Here is a 15,935-nt window from a genome sequence, read left to right as displayed (position 1 = left end):
CTTAGATTTCTAAATAAACATTCACCTCGTCGCTAGATAGACCTACTCCTGAAAAACTCGTGCGCAAGGCTTTTTGTCCCTACGAGGCCACCGTCATTTACCCGACGGGAGGGGTGAGCGAGTGAGCCCTGCAATCTAGAATTTGACCACTGATGTCACTGTTTTCAACCCATTTTACACACTGGCCCTTTAATTAGCAATTGGGATGAGAATGTTTTTTTGTGATTTGATTGTCACCAGCTGACCTCCTTGACCTCCTTCCACTCCATTGTTTCTGATAAAGCTGCCTAGCTAAAAGTACGTCAGTCTGATTAAAATATAATTTCCTCTTCAAACAGCCTTGAAGACATTAACCTCATTTGCATGAATGTCTTATACTCTGCCTCACCTCTTTTCTAGGTGGAGACATATTGTTCAATGGCACTGACTAATAATTAATTTAGTAGGACAACGGAAATTACTTTGGAGAAGACAAGCTGGGTCATTGTTATGCATGAGATGGAGATCCTGAGGAAAAGGCAATTATTGTGTCCAAAAAAAATGCAAAAGTGGTCATCCAAAAATTCTACTTAGCTTCAGGACTACTGCAGATAACTATGCGTCACTGTGTGAAAGTGGAACTGTCCCTCAGATATCACAGTTTTATTTCCTAATGCAACTTTCCTTCAACCTACCTGCGTTGGGTTATTGAAAGACTGAGGTATACATGACATTATTCCATTTTCTTCCATGCTGATCACTGTTGCATTTGGGGGCCCAGTTCTGACTGGCACAATTAAATTAAATGAGCAAGCTCATAAGTTTTGGTGATCTACAGGTCAGAGACTTCTAATTGTCTTGGTTAAAACTGTCATCTAGGTCACATAATGTCAGTGTTTCAGCAGCATCTCAGTGACTGTATTCTAAGGGTCTGCTGCAGACCAAAGCCAATTCATACACTATATAGTCAGTTTTAACCTAGATGTCTAGAAGTACTTTGAACTCCAAATCACCAAAGCTGTGCTTAGTTGTAGGAGAGCCCTACAGTGGATTCAGGTTAAGGGCCGATGGTTTTAAGGCCCGGACATGCTAAACTGACTTCAAAGAACTATCAGCAATGAAAATCGTCTGCTGTGTCACCTCATGTCACCTTTGTCTTGGCCAAAAAGTTGCACATGAACACAACGCAAAGACTACAGCTGACGGCCAACCAGCACGTATGTTCTGCACATGCATGAGAGGAAATAACTCTCTGCACCAGTAGATGGCAGTAGTGTGTAATCATCATTCAAAAAGGGAAACCACAGGATCATCTTGATGCTAGTTAGTAGTGCTTAATTTGTAAAATTAGAAGTAGGGGAACACTTTTGGCCTCTGAGAGAGCAGTGTTCCCCCACTCCCAAAAGTGGGGGAGCACTTTTTTAAGCGGCACCCGAGCCACCTCACTGCACAACTCTGAATGGAATGGTTGTGACATCTAGTGTTGTCACGGTACCAAAACTGGGACCCACGGTACGATACCAGTGAAAGTATCACGGTTCTGAGTAGTATCATGATACCACAGCAAAAATGAGACAGATGCGCCTTTTTTCATTTATAAAAAGATAAATCTCTTTTCTATAATACATCAATGATATTTCAATGGAATAAATTACTTATTGACTTATTCATACTTCAAAAACAACATCAATAAGTGATTAACATAGCGGGGATCAAAATAAAATAAATAAATAAAATAAAAATCAACCAGCCACCCTCCTCCCCTGACAAGTAAAGANTCACTGCCGACAAGTAAAAAGAAATAAATAATAACTTTCACTGCTCAAAGATACTCACATGTCTGGAAAACAAACCACTACAGCAGCATATTGAGTGCCAGGTGGCCAGCGCATGCCGTTATTGGACGGCGCATGGACACTCACCCTCTTGCGACTGGACTTTGAACTTATCCCATAGTAGTGGTACGTGAGGCACCGTAGTACTACGGTACTACACCCTGCAACACTAGTGACATCAGCCAATAGTGTATGTAGTTTTTAGATGTGAAAAGTTCTAGACCCATGCAGATTAGTTCCGGAACGCACCAGGGCCTTTTCTGAAAAGATCCTGGTATGCGTTCCAGCACGTTCCGGCTCAAATTAAGCACTTATGCGTTCCAGCACGTTCCGGCTCAAATTAAGCACTGCTAGTTAGCCAATTAGTACATTAACAACACAATCTAATTTTGAAAGAACAAAGCATATTTACTGTGCACCAGTGAACAATAACAAACCATCAGGACACGTTTCTGTTAAAGTACTTAAGTACTTCATGGCTAAGGAAAAAATAATCTGTCCTTATGGAACAAGTTTGTTTTGGTTTCACACCCTCTTGACTTTAGCTTTTTCTCGTGCACTGAGCTGAACTGACAGAGTGATTTCATTCATCAACAGGCTCCACCGTTGCCAATGCTGACGCCAGTTAAACAAGCGTAATCGGCTGAAAATAAAGACAACAGCAATGGTGTGGGATGACCGACAGCCAACCATTGGCTTGGTGTGTTAGGACCTTTAGAAGCCTCTGTGCTCCAAACAAAGTGCTTGTCATTTTTTCTAACAGCTGAATGTCTGTGGCAGATACAGTGACAATTTCTGTCACTTTTCAAAACAATCTGTCAATCACACCCATTGTATGCAGAAACTGAGGTGCGAAAGTGTTAGAGTGGGCACACAAACAATTAAGTGGTTCAATTTCTGACAGTGGTTTCAAAATTAGTACTTAACCTCATAGCTTAAATGTCTGTGTGGGTGTTATTTACATTTTATTAATATATTTAGAATTTTCTCTACCATTGTTTCACCTGTTTACAATGGCTGGTATACAACCTTAGTGTTGAAAATCTCACTGACTCTCATGTGAACCCATATTCATTCTTTGAGGATCAGCACATTTCACAGCAATCTGCCTGTTAGATTTTGACAGTTTGTGTAGAAATGGAAATTATTAGCTTGATAGTCATGCTCTTAAAAAGATGAAAAGATGAAGAAAGTCATTTTCGGGCAGACCATGAATATCCATAGCTAATTTGATGGCAGTCTCGACAGAAGTACCATCGTCTATTGGCTGCACTATATATGAAAAAATATTTTAAAGAAACGTAATTAATAGAACATTGTCATATCAGACTCCAATGTACTGTACATTTCCTACACAGTCTTGTCAGTCTGAACTGTTATTCTCCTTTAACCCCAGCTGAGATTTTCGAGCCCTGCAGTCACCCAGGAACACCCACCTATGGGATCCCCAGCTCCAACAAGCTCCACTTCCAGCCAGGAGAGACCCTCCACTACTCCTGTAAGACTGGCCACCAGCTGCTGGGGGAGCCTGTTCTCCATTGTGTCCCTGGACACCCATCACAGTGGAGTGGGCTGCCACCTGTCTGCAAAGGTAAGGATGTATGGCCTGATGTCTTTACTGCATTGTCGGGTTAACTTCAGTTATACAGTGTCCATAGGATCCTTTTTAAATGTCTGCTTTATAAAATACATGCTCTAATTAGAGGAATGAAAAATACAAAAATCTATAAAATCTTAAATAACTATTGATGAATACATAAATGTGCCAATACATTGTTGAATAATTCAGTACTTTTTATAGCTCACCTCAGCTACTTAAATCTGGTGGTCAAGCCAACTAAGTCATTTAATTCACTGGTTCTCAACCTGGGGGTCCCGACCCCCACTAGGGGTCGCCATAGCTTCAAGGGGGGTCGCAAGGCCTTCTTGATCTTAAGGTGTGTAAGAATTCTTACTAATTCTAACAGTAGGCCTATATCTCAGAATTCATTCCTGTGAAGAAAACTACATTAAATTGTTATTTTTGAAGTTTATATTTTTATTCAAGATATAAATTTGATTTTTAATTTTTATCACAGGATAAGGGCGTGGTGAAGACCTGAACACAAGCTATATTCAGCTAGAGCTAATGCAACAATGTGTAGGCGTCAAAAAAAGAAGCCTTTGTGCCTTTGTCGTAAAAATAAAATAAAATAAAATAAACTCACAGAGACTTATGTGAACTCTTACTAAATATGTCACCAAAACTCATCTCTGATGTAGGTCAAACATTCACAGGAAATAATCAGCTCAATATGAATTCAAATCACTCAGTTTACACAAACTTCCTGCTGTGATGTGTTCACTATTTGGGTTAATTGTGCAGTTTATCAGTTGTTCTGTACTGTTAATGTTATGCATTTAATATAATATGAAATATCCATAAAACTATGTCACTTACTCAGGGGTTGTCAGTTTACTCAATAATAGAAAAAGGGTTCCCTTAAGAAAAAAGGTTGGAAGTCATGAAAAGTTACATTATGAATTACAAGTGACTGTGTTTGTGTGTGTGTGTGTGTGTGTGTGTGTGTGTGTGTGTGTGTGTGTGTGTGTGTGTGTGTGTGTGTGCGTGTACATATATAAATATGTAAATATAAAATAGTATTACTGTAGTTATAAAACATTTTTGCATATGTTGTTATGTTTTGAAAGACCCAAAATGAACACTGCAAGTGGAATACTTGATTAAATTATTTTAACATCATTTGTACGGGAAGGATTCTGTCCAAGGCATTTTGATCCATACAAGCAGTTGGTCACTATAAAACAACACATTCTCATCCTAACTCGTGACATATCACCACTAGGTCAGTGCACTTTCACGTCTACGTATGACATGATATATGAGCCTCCTGCATGTGTTGCTGACGTTCCGGGATGCTGTGTCAATGTAAGCCTGTTACATGCATTGTTTCTTTTCAAAATACACCTCTGCTTTTACAGGAAATGTACAGCTTCTGCTCGTTAGATGCATAAAGTGTTACACAAACTTACATCGGTAAAACACCTCATACTTACATTTATTTCCTAGTGCAGCAAAAGCACATGGTTAGGCTCAGAAAAAACATTGGCTCAACATGAAGCAAACAACAGCCTCCTGGGAGAAGGTCTGGGGTTTATTTGACCCATCTGTCTCCCCTCCTGCCCACCTTGCGGACTTTCCAGCTCCTTATATCATGAAACTACAGTGCATTGAATGGCCACTAGGGGCTGGCTCCAAGAGTGAGTCAATCCCCCAAGACTCCAGTGTTAAAATGCCCAACTTTACAGCAGAAATAAACATGTTTACAGCCTGGTTTGGGTCTCCATAGCTAATTTCAACATTCATGACAACTGTAGGAGGGTAAATTTTTTTATAACTTACCTGTTTACATTTTACTGTGGCCCAAAGTTACGTATATTTAAGGGCGGGCCACTTGACTGACAGGCTGTCTCTGAGGCGTTGCCACAGTCTATAAGTCAGATTCGCCCCTCGCTCCTTCACAGCTCAAAACTCTCATCCAAATATGTCACTTCTGGCTACAGAAAAAACAAGATGATAATGGCTGAAATGATGAACTCGAGGCTTCAAAACAGCAGTTCACAAACCAGTGGGTGATGTAATGGAAGCTACATCCACAGTCTGTGTCTGATGCCGAAAAATTTCAAAATGAAATATATTGTAAAATTTGTCATTTCTGTTTTTATATTTATAGATATGTACTTAAATTCAAATCCTTAAAAATCCTTTATTATAAAATATAGATATATAATTATAATATATAATAATATAAAATAATAAAAGTATAAAATTGCTCTAAAAAACTTTTGAAACGATAGTTTCTATTATTTAAATGAGCACAAATATAACGTTTTGTAATACGGACTTGAGTTTCAGTGGTTCATTGTAATATTTTACATTTTAGGAGTTCATTGGTATTATGTATTAATTTCACTATGAGGTACAGTATAGTTAGTCTGTTGTCAGCTGTGCGCTGTGCCACATCTTTTGAATTCAGATTTTGGGTGAGATCTGTTAAATGCATGGCCAGATTAATCTGGAGGTCTGGGGTTCTGGGGTTTTGGGGTTTTGAAGTTTTGGGGCTCTGGGTCTGTGTGGCAGTTGCCTTCTCTGGTCTTGGCTGAATGCCTTCAGAAAGAACATTTCATCTCAGTGACTGTCAGCAGTGTCGTTGTCCTCAGCTGTCCCCTCGCCCTGGTGGTTGCACTCTGACTGTTGATGCACAGCTGTGCACTTTTTGGTGTCACCTTTTTAGAACAGTCAGTTTATTTTATTTTATATCTTTTTTTTTTTTTTTTTTTAACAAACAGCCATTCACACCAGTTCTCCTCGCTTCCTTATACTTCCTGGCAGCTTCTGTGTTTCCTAAACTATGACACCGTAGCACTAAGTTTTATATTATTTACACTGTCTCAGAGATGTCATCATACACAGTACATTCTCTTGTGGGTATGTGGACGGTCACATGATCGTGAAATGCTCTTTATTATTTAGTGACTCCACCATAACGCTTTGACAGTTTGAAAGACAATTTAACAAACAAGAAACAAGCTGAACAAAGAAGACCGAGCATGTTTCAAAAAAGCGGGAAAAACACATCACTCATAGTGAAAGGCTACAGAGGAAAAGTGTTTTTTTTTTTTTTAAATCGCTGTGGATTTTGTTGTCCTGACACTTTGAAGAAGGTTGTTCCAGTCTAGAGGCTGAAATAACAAAAGAGTGGCCTTTAGCTTGGTCTGCACCCTGATCAAAGCACACAAAACATCTTGACTCAAGGAGATACCTGTCAGGGTGCTATAGTGAAGATATGTGTTTTTAATGTGTTTTTGGTAGAGATTTCTCTGATGAGTCACAGCCCAGCTGCCGTGGATCCTTTTAGTGGTGGACTCACACTTACTTATGACTTTATATTCATGGGGGCAGCTGCAGGAAAAAGGTATATTTTCAAATACTGCCACTTTGTTTTCCCTTTCCAGTATGTGCCCACGCCAGCTTTAATGATTATAATACCTAGGCTGTGTAAATTAGCTGGCAATCATCAAGCTAGCAAACTATTGTTGAGAAGACAGCGAGTAACCTTTAAAGATTTACTAATAAAATGTAATAAAGGCTCATAAAACTAGGTAACCAAAACCGTATAAACTCTACAAACTGCTTATCTTTGTGCACTTGTAGATAGAAGCACATGCATAAATCAATGGTTTGCTAAAATGATTGATTTTTGTTTGCTGAAATTAAATAATTCTTTGCACAACAGTAATTTCACTGCAAAATATATTTTGTGCACTTACAAAAGTTATTTTCCTGTTCTCAACATGTTCACTTCAGAATGAGGCCCAGATGAAACTCAAAGTTATTCAGTTTACTGAAGGGACAGGTAGACATTACTGTTACATTTTGGTTCATTGTGTCATTCAACATAAAGTTTGTTGAATTTACATCTGTGAAAAAAGGTCAGACAGAATAAGTAAGTAAGTTAGTCGATAGCTGCTTACTCTCTTTTTGTTTTTGTAATTCATTAATGTTAACGTTGCTACTGTGTTTTCCTCAGCCCACCCAGCAGAGTATGATGAGCATGGATTAGATGGTAAGTAATGCCAAGAAGGTTGTTTTACCTGCACACCTTGAGTATTCAAAAGCATAAAGAGATTCTAATGGATATTTGTGCCTAAAAATATTTCAAGTTTTCACCAATTAAAAAAACAACCTGAATTTATTTTTCCTAGTTATAGTTAGCTTATTGGTTTCCAATGAGTTAACTGAGAGTTATGAAACATGATGTGCACACACAGAAGAGTTTGTTCTAAACAAAAGGAATGATAACATTTTACCTGTCTGAAAAGAATGTATTTACATGTCTGCTTTCTTTCTCCAATAGTGTCTACTGCAGACCTCAGAATGGAAGGGGCCCAGGTAGCATTTGCTGTCTTCATCCCCATCATCCTCCTCATCATCCTCATCATCGGGATCTACCTCTACTTCTCAAAGTAGGTTCAAATGATTACTGAAAAGTTGTGTTGTGCTTGTGAGATAAGAAACTAAACAACTGTCAAATAACTATGAAAAGGTTAGCATAGTACACAAAGATAAAAAAAAAAAAACAATCAAAATATGTGCTGACATTAAGATAAATATGAGATACATACACATTTGAATATTGCTGAGAGGTATGCCATAAATGTTAACAGACAGACAGAGTTAACGATTAGCTGGTGAGCATAGTGGAGCATTTAGCTGATAAAGTGTCAGACCTTTTTCTCAGGATTGCTGGAGTCCAAACCTACGGAACCCATGCAGTCCTTTTTTTCTTGTGCGCACAAGTTATTCACTCATTCTTGAGAATTGTGACAAATCAATCATGTGCTACGTAAAAATAAAAAAAAAATTAAATTGTAACTTATCGGGGCAACCCCTGGCTTACCAGATAGAGTGTGTGCCCCATGTGGGCTGAGCCCATAGCAGCAGCCTGAGTTGGATTCCAACCTGGGGCCCTTCGCATGATTAAAAAAAAAAAAAAAAGATTATAGCTTATCAACACACTAATTACGTTTCTGGGGAGAAACATTTTTAAAGGGTTTCTTTATATGAAATAAATGGGATTTATAATATATTTTGACATGCTTTCAACTTCAGATAATTACAAAAATGTGTTAAAAGCCTGCTATATATGCTACTATACATACTGATAAGATCAATGTAAAAATGTATTGCTATAATCATCTTATAATAATATAATATAATCATCTGCTGTAATGTTTTATTTTTATTCTATTTTTTTTAAATGAAAATGTTGGTCCTTTAAAGATGCGTCCCAGATTTTTGTCAACTCTGTCAGATTTCTACAAAAACATAATTTAATCAGGCATGAAAGGAGTTATATCCAAAGGTCTCCTGTCTCACTTCCTGATGTCCAAAAAGGCCGGGATACTGCTCAAATACTGGTAAGCTTTCTACTTTTTGATAGATTCAGTAAATAATCTTGCCATTAGGTGTGTCTCAAAAAAAAGAGGTCAGCACTAAACTAAATAAGAATTAGGGGTTTAAAAATAAGTATTTTAATTAGCATTATGAGAACTCTTAGTAACTTAGAAAATTAAAATGACTACTCACTAAGACGTCAACTCCATCAGGTCTTACTTCTGGGTCCATGTCATTGGTCTGACAGCCCATTAGTCCGACGTCCCGTTGTTCTGATATGTGATTATACTAGGCTATACTGTATTTGTGTACCAAAGAGGATCAGCAAACGCAACAAAAGTAAGCTACTGGTCGAGATACAAGTGTCATAGAGAGGAGAGAATGAAACACCATAACCTCCTGTTATTAACTCTGGGGTCCGGGTTGGGAGGGGAGCTCTCCGCAGTGCTGAACGGCTCCCGGCGGGTGTATTTCTGCCTTGATGGTGCACTGCGACCGGCTCTGGGTCAGCTGGGAAAGGCTTGAGGCGAAGCAGGCTCACGGCTTATGTGTTTGCCACTTTCTTTTCATTTTAACCCACACCATGATCTTTTCCTAACCCTAACCAAGTGGTTTTTGTGCCTAAACCTAACCAGACCTTAACCACAGGGCATCATGATGATTTCGGAACAACGGGACTTCGGAACAATGGGTTTAATATGGTCGGAACAATGGGATGTCGTCGGACCAATGGGTTGTCGGAATAATGGGCTGTCGGACCAACTGGCAGACCCCTTACTTCTGACATGCTTCATGTATTCTATTCAAAGAAAAAAATCAAATCACTGGGAGTTTGGCCCATTACAAGGTTAAATAGTCAAGATTTTGATCTAGTAAAATATATCTTCCAGCCTAATTGAGGAGTAAAAATCAAACCCCCCCAAAATAAAGGTTTTGTCCCAGTTCTCATGAATGACTGTATTATCTTATGAGAACAAGTTAATCATCTTGTATGCACAAAATATTTATCTTGTGACTTATTCCCACAAGATAATTATGTTGTGTGAAAAGATAATAATATAATAATAATCAATATTTTTAAATCAACTTTCAGGACTTTAGAAGCTCCATACAAACCAGAGTTAAAAGGAGAGTGAATATTGGACAAGCATGCAGATGAACTCCAAATGAATGGTACTGATGTTCCACAGTAAGTCAGTACCTGTCTGATAATGTCTTGGCCAAAACAACTAAACAATATGGCTACAAAATTTACCCCCAAATGCCCCCAAAAATTCAGTGAATGTACCTTGCAGGCTATTGATGTTGCAGCATTGTTATAGCCATGTAGCGCTGTTCTGCCATTTCCTCCAATATGCTGTTTGTTTGCACAGGTTTTGATACATGTCTTCCAGTTTTGCTCATACTTAAGTGTTCCTGATCCTTCATTATACCATCCACCTCCACAACACCTCCATCACAGCTGGCCAGGACCTCTCCCTATTAGCACTGCAAATGATGTACAAGTTAGACTGCCAGCACAGAATCCTAATAAAGTCACAAAAAAAGAAAAATATTTCTGTCAAATGTGAGAGAAAACATAGGATTTTAGCTGGGGTAGCCCACAGTTTGACCTTGACTGCACTGGAGACAAAAACTGACTTATTAAAGCAAGTGCAGAGTTATGTCAAAGGGTGAGAAAAGTACGCAGTGAAGGACCGTAACACTACACCCCATTCAGACACCACATTTTACTGAAAGTCTCTTGAGTCTCCTGCAGGGTGCATTTGATCTCTTTTGATAAAAACATTATTTTCTGATGTCTTGGACAAAAGAGCAGGTTTGGACAGCTTCTGTCTGAATGGATAGTCAAAGAGAGGCAAAGGCATCTATATTTAGTCAACTGCATTTTAAAAATAGCTAGCACAGGATTAGGATCAAGGACCAAAGTGTGACCTAACCAGAACATACTGTATGATGATAAGCAAAAAGACTTCAAAAAGGTATAGTCTATTATTTGTCTTATGTACTGAGGAGGTGTATTCACTACATGAGTGTTACTGCCATTACTCCAAGGTGATAATGACTTCCTACATAGTATAATGAAGAATATATTTTTGAATCTTTGTCATGGATGTATTCTCTGTCTGTGCCCAGGGTTCAGAGGAAACCCCTCTCCCTGTCCTCCAGCTTACCATATGAAAATATCACCGGAGAATCTACGTTTGACAACTCAGTTTATGAGACAACGGTGAGTCAGCATAGTCAGTCAGTCTGTGACATGGGTGGCATATGTTTGCATATGGCTGTGTGATGGGAATTTGTGACGGGGTCTGGTGCAGGGTCTAGTCTGCTGTGTTAAGGCTCCAAAGGCCCATTTCACCAAACACTTTAAGTTTAGGACCTTTGGAAACAACAGTAACCCTTCAGACATGGTAGCTAGACCCTAGGTCTGTTTAGCATTTCCACTGCACTCCATCCAGCACTCACTGTATTTCCTCATCACCAGTGACACAGATGGAAGTCGGGACCTTGTTAATCATCATGGGGTTGCATGCCCACATTTTCAGAACAAAATAGAACAGGCTGCAGTGAGAGTCTCTCTCCATGGGATATTTAAAAATAGCAGGTTTGTGCATTTAATCCTTCTCAGGCAAGTGCAGGGGTTTAGTGTTGCCAGAGCTCACAAGAATGACAATCTGCAACGCTTTTTTTTTCCAAGTGAGGATTAGAATATATGCAATTCACATAATCTGATTGAAATGAATATATATTTTTAATCCACTCATTACTAAAAGTGTATGTCATCCAAGGGAGACAATAAAAAATAACGGAATGGTCGAAGTTGTCAAATTTAAGGTGTGCTGATGGATTCACAGTGTCAGCTCATGCATTGAGTAACATTACAAGTAAACATTCCACCTGAAAAGTTGCCAGCAGTGGGCCCAGACTACAGCTGCTGCGAGAGGCAGCAAAACATCCTTTCATTTTGTAGTTATAGTTTACTAATTTAAGATTTGCCACAATATGAACAGTGGTTACATAAGCTTCAAAACCAGCCACAACTCAGCCCTGAGCAGAGTGACTGTCCTCTGTTGACCAATCAACTAGCTCTAGCTCCACCTTTAAAGGAATACTCTGACGATCTGGGAGTTATGCCCTTTCGCTATCATTTTCATAGTGAGACAACATGATCAATATCTTTTTTTTGTCTGTATGTCCAGTGGCTGGGTCTCAGCAGCTAGCATTGAGGCTTAGCTTAGCAAATACAATTGAAGTGTATAGGGGGTCAGTAGCCTACTTGGTAAAAGTGAACAAATAAACGTTACAGAAACCCTGAAGCTGGCATTTCTGAACATGCATTTAAAATAAACATGTTTAAACATTAATTTGAAAAACAAGAGTCCTTTTTAGTCATTTTAGAAGAAGTTTGATACACGGAACTATAGTGTGTTTACGTCCTGCGCTGTGATCCGCGGAGGGATACACCGGTGAGCAGGCACAGGCACAGACGTAGCCTGTAAACAATGCTCAGTTGTTCATTTAGCCTAACGATATCTCCGGATTATAGTAGCTGCAATGGACAACTTTGAACGCGATTTTGAAGAGTTTCTTGTAGCGGACACCGATCCAGAGCCATACCTGTTTGAGCCGGAGTATACAGATGAGGAACTCCAGGTGTTGGATGCTGAGCGGGCGAGAAGGCTGAATCCTCCGAGGCAGCGGAACAGCAAGGGGCCGAGGGGAGACGGAGGTCAGGGGAGGACTGGTGGTGTAGCTGCGGAGCTTGCCAACCTATGCCTACGGAGGTGGAATCATTTTGCTGCACAGAATGGGATTCAGTGCTACCATCGTTGGGGAGGCTAGAGATATATCATCAGGAGGAAACCTGCCGCAGAGAGTGCATCACAAGGAGTGAAAACTTTGCAGCAATCACTAATCCTGGCGTGATTGAAACATTTTTTCATGTTCCTAAGGCAAACTGGAAAAAACGCCCAGGCCTGCAGGAGCTGATGGACAGCTTTCAGTCGGGTGAGTAATATCGTCTGTGTCATCTCTTTGTTTGCTTTTACCGAGTGACCTAGCGTACCTGTCTCAGAGCCAGCTGCAGCTGTTGCTCACCGGTGTATCCCTCCGCGCAGGGCGTAAACACACTATAGTTCTGTGTATCAAACTTCTTCTAAAATGACTAAAACGGACTCTCGTTTTTCGAATTAATGTTTAAACATGTTTATTTTAAATGCACGTGTAGAAATACCAGCTTCAGGGTTTCTGTAACGTTTATTTGTTCACTTTTACCAAGTAGGCTACTGACCCCCTATAGACTTCAATTGTATTCGCGAAGCTAAGCCGCAATGCTAACCGCTGAGACCCAGCCACTGGACGTACAGACACAAAAAAGATATCGATCATGTTGTCTCACTATGAAAATGATAGAGAAAGGGCATAACTCCCAAATCGTCGGAGTATTCTTTTAAGTACCAGATCTGTGTTCTAGGTACCCCAACAGAGGGGCAACCAGTGCTTGGTGGAAACGGTACTTAAGTCCATCTCCTGTGTTCTCCCGTGTACCTGATTCCCTCTCTCTCCCAATGTCCAACATCACCGGACCGCTGGTTTGAGCATGGCCAGAATAACCAGTCACCACTAAAGTACAACATGTAGTTGGGATTATTTAATAAACTAGGGTTTATGGTGCTACATTGCTCTGTAATGTAATGTGGCTCTTTCTTGTGGAAGACTGCTGTGTCAAAAATCTAGTTTTATGCCCTTGATTATTTTAGTTTATATTTTGCTCATATAGCACATAAATAAAGTTGTCTTTAATCAAATAACCACAAACTGACACACAGTGAGCATGGGGTTCTGTAGAATTTGCTGTGTGCATCATACTTGATGGTAGGGTTTGGTGCCAGGCTATACACATTGCACAGCTGGCTGGAGAGTCAATGGAAGCCCAATAGTTCTCAAGAATTCTTTGCCCAGGTACATTTCCGATCAAACTTGACTATCTAGAGGAAGTAAAAGTCGTAACAAGGTACACAGGTGTACCTGTGGAAGGATCAATTGTTCAATACATTTAATCTGGATCAGAGTGATCCAGATTTGGAAATCCCATGTTTTGTTTGACTGGATCTTCCTGATTCAGAGACAACCTTTTCAAGATTACCAAATCCAGGCTACCACTGCTCTAGACTACATATCACAACGTGGGCAGTCTGCCAACAAACATACTGGAATTACCACTTATTGCCATAGGTGCTGCCAAAGAGAATAAAACCGAGATCTTTAAGGTTGTAACTTTAATTTTTTTTTTGTTTGATTTTGACAGCTATTTGATATATGTATAAAGCTATATCCAACCTTGCCGCCCAGCAAAAAACTAGTTTTGCTAGCAGAACTCCCTGCTTTTCACGAGCAAACTTTTTCAAAATTGTTCCAGATTTAGTGTGAGAACAATACCATACGTGGTCCATAATCCCCATGACACAGAAAGAGGAGAGGAAGCAGCAAGAAGGAGAACGATAGCATTAGGCTCTAGCAGATAGTCTTTAGGGAAATAAAATCTGCCTAAAAGAGATTTATGACAGTTACCCAGGTTAGTCACCAAAATCGCATAACCTACTGTAGATCTAATCTAGCCTAAATTCCACTGGAGATGTAATGTTTGAGCAGGAACACAGTGATTGCAAATTGCTTTTGTCAACTTATTCTCATAGAACAGTTTGCATGATATCCTAGGAATAAGCGCCCCATATATGAAATTACATCTTCAGTGTAAACATTATGCAATTAACGTAAAGTTACGGAGGTTAAGTTTAGGCAAATGAAGTTACTGTGGTTAGGTTTAGGAAAAGAAACATGGTGAGGATGTACCTTTAAATGACTCAAAGTTCACACAGTTCTGAACATGTCTTCAGGGGAAAGATGGGATTTTGTGATCCATCCACCACCTAGGACTAGCCTAGCGTTGCCTGACCCAATTCGCATATCGCGAATGGGTCTGGACACGGAGTGCATATTTCCTCTATTCCCGAGGGGCGGTATCAACGGCTGTCACTCAAAGTGCCCCTTCACGCAATTGGAAAGACGGAAAACCAATCAGAGTTAACGAAACGTGTGACGTAGGCTAGCACAAGGCCACTGTAAACAGACCAGCAAGCTGCAGCAGAGATGAGCTGTGATGATGTCTGGGAAAGAGTGTTGCCGTCTTTGCGGATTTCCTCCTCACTGTGGACGCTGGGATGGTTTCACCAGGCTAACCTAGGGCTGCTCGATTAATCGTATTTTAATCTAGATTACGATTTGGGCTTTCAACTATTATGAAAACAAAATAATCGACATAAAACGATTATGCGCAAGGGTGAAACGTATCAGCGAACACACACACACAGTGCATTCACTGCGTACTCGATACGTGTACATTGCGAGTGCAACCATCACTGTGTACTTTCTTCGCGTGCACTGCGCGTGCATTCACCGTGTACTTGCATGCAATGCGTGTGCAATGCCTGCACACGCCTAGACGTGTGGTTATTAGACATGCGTGCGTTGACACGTCATGTGATCGCAGGGGTCAAAAGTGTAAGCTCTTGAAGCAACAACGCTTCGTGTTACGGACGTGTGACACGTAGCATCGCTATGCTAACTAGCTTGCTATGCTAACTCTGCTAATCAGATGTGCGTGCGTAGACACGTCATGCGATCATAGACACGCCATGCGATCACAGGGGTCAAAAGTGTCAGCTCTTGAAGCAACAACGCTTCGTCTTATGGACGTGTGACACATAGCATCGCTATGCTAACTAGCTTGCTATGCTAACTCTGCTAATCAGACGTGCGTGCGTAACACGTCATGTGATCACAGGGGTCAAAAGTGTCAGCTCTTGAAGCAACAATGCGGACGTGTGACACGTAGCATCGCTATGCTAACGGTAGTAGTGTATATATATTTTTATACAGTATCTATCTATCTATCTATCTATCTATCTTCCCTTGTTCAGACACTATTTTTAACACTTGTACATCAGATCATTTGTTATAATAATAGGATACTCGCAGCTTTATATCAAGGGGAAAAAATTCCTAGTCTCTCTCTCCTGGGTCGACCCGAAAAATAGTTTCCCTGCACCATGTTGGAGGAATTTCTAATCACTGTCCAATATTTATTCATATTGTAGGCT

General features: G+C 40.0%; 1 protein-coding gene across 1 annotated transcript in view; it reads left to right on the top strand.

Moving 5' to 3' along the window:
• Positions 1-15,935, top strand: part of LOC126397119 (seizure protein 6 homolog) — a 475,464-nt gene that overhangs the window by 452,267 nt on the left and 7,262 nt on the right. Inside the window, exons 13-16 of the mRNA XM_050055639.1 lie at positions 3,211-3,405; positions 7,406-7,441; positions 7,733-7,841; positions 10,909-11,002. Of these exons, the coding sequence (XP_049911596.1) occupies positions 3,211-3,405; positions 7,406-7,441; positions 7,733-7,841; positions 10,909-11,002 (434 nt within the window). The remainder of the gene's footprint in view (positions 1-3,210; positions 3,406-7,405; positions 7,442-7,732; positions 7,842-10,908; positions 11,003-15,935) is intronic.

This window comes from Epinephelus moara, chromosome 2, assembly GCF_006386435.1.
Source record: "Epinephelus moara isolate mb chromosome 2, YSFRI_EMoa_1.0, whole genome shotgun sequence".
Classification (NCBI taxonomy): domain Eukaryota; kingdom Metazoa; phylum Chordata; class Actinopteri; order Perciformes; family Serranidae; genus Epinephelus; species Epinephelus moara.
Note: the sequence above shows the minus strand (reverse complement) of the source record. Positions and strands in the feature narration are given on the sequence as shown.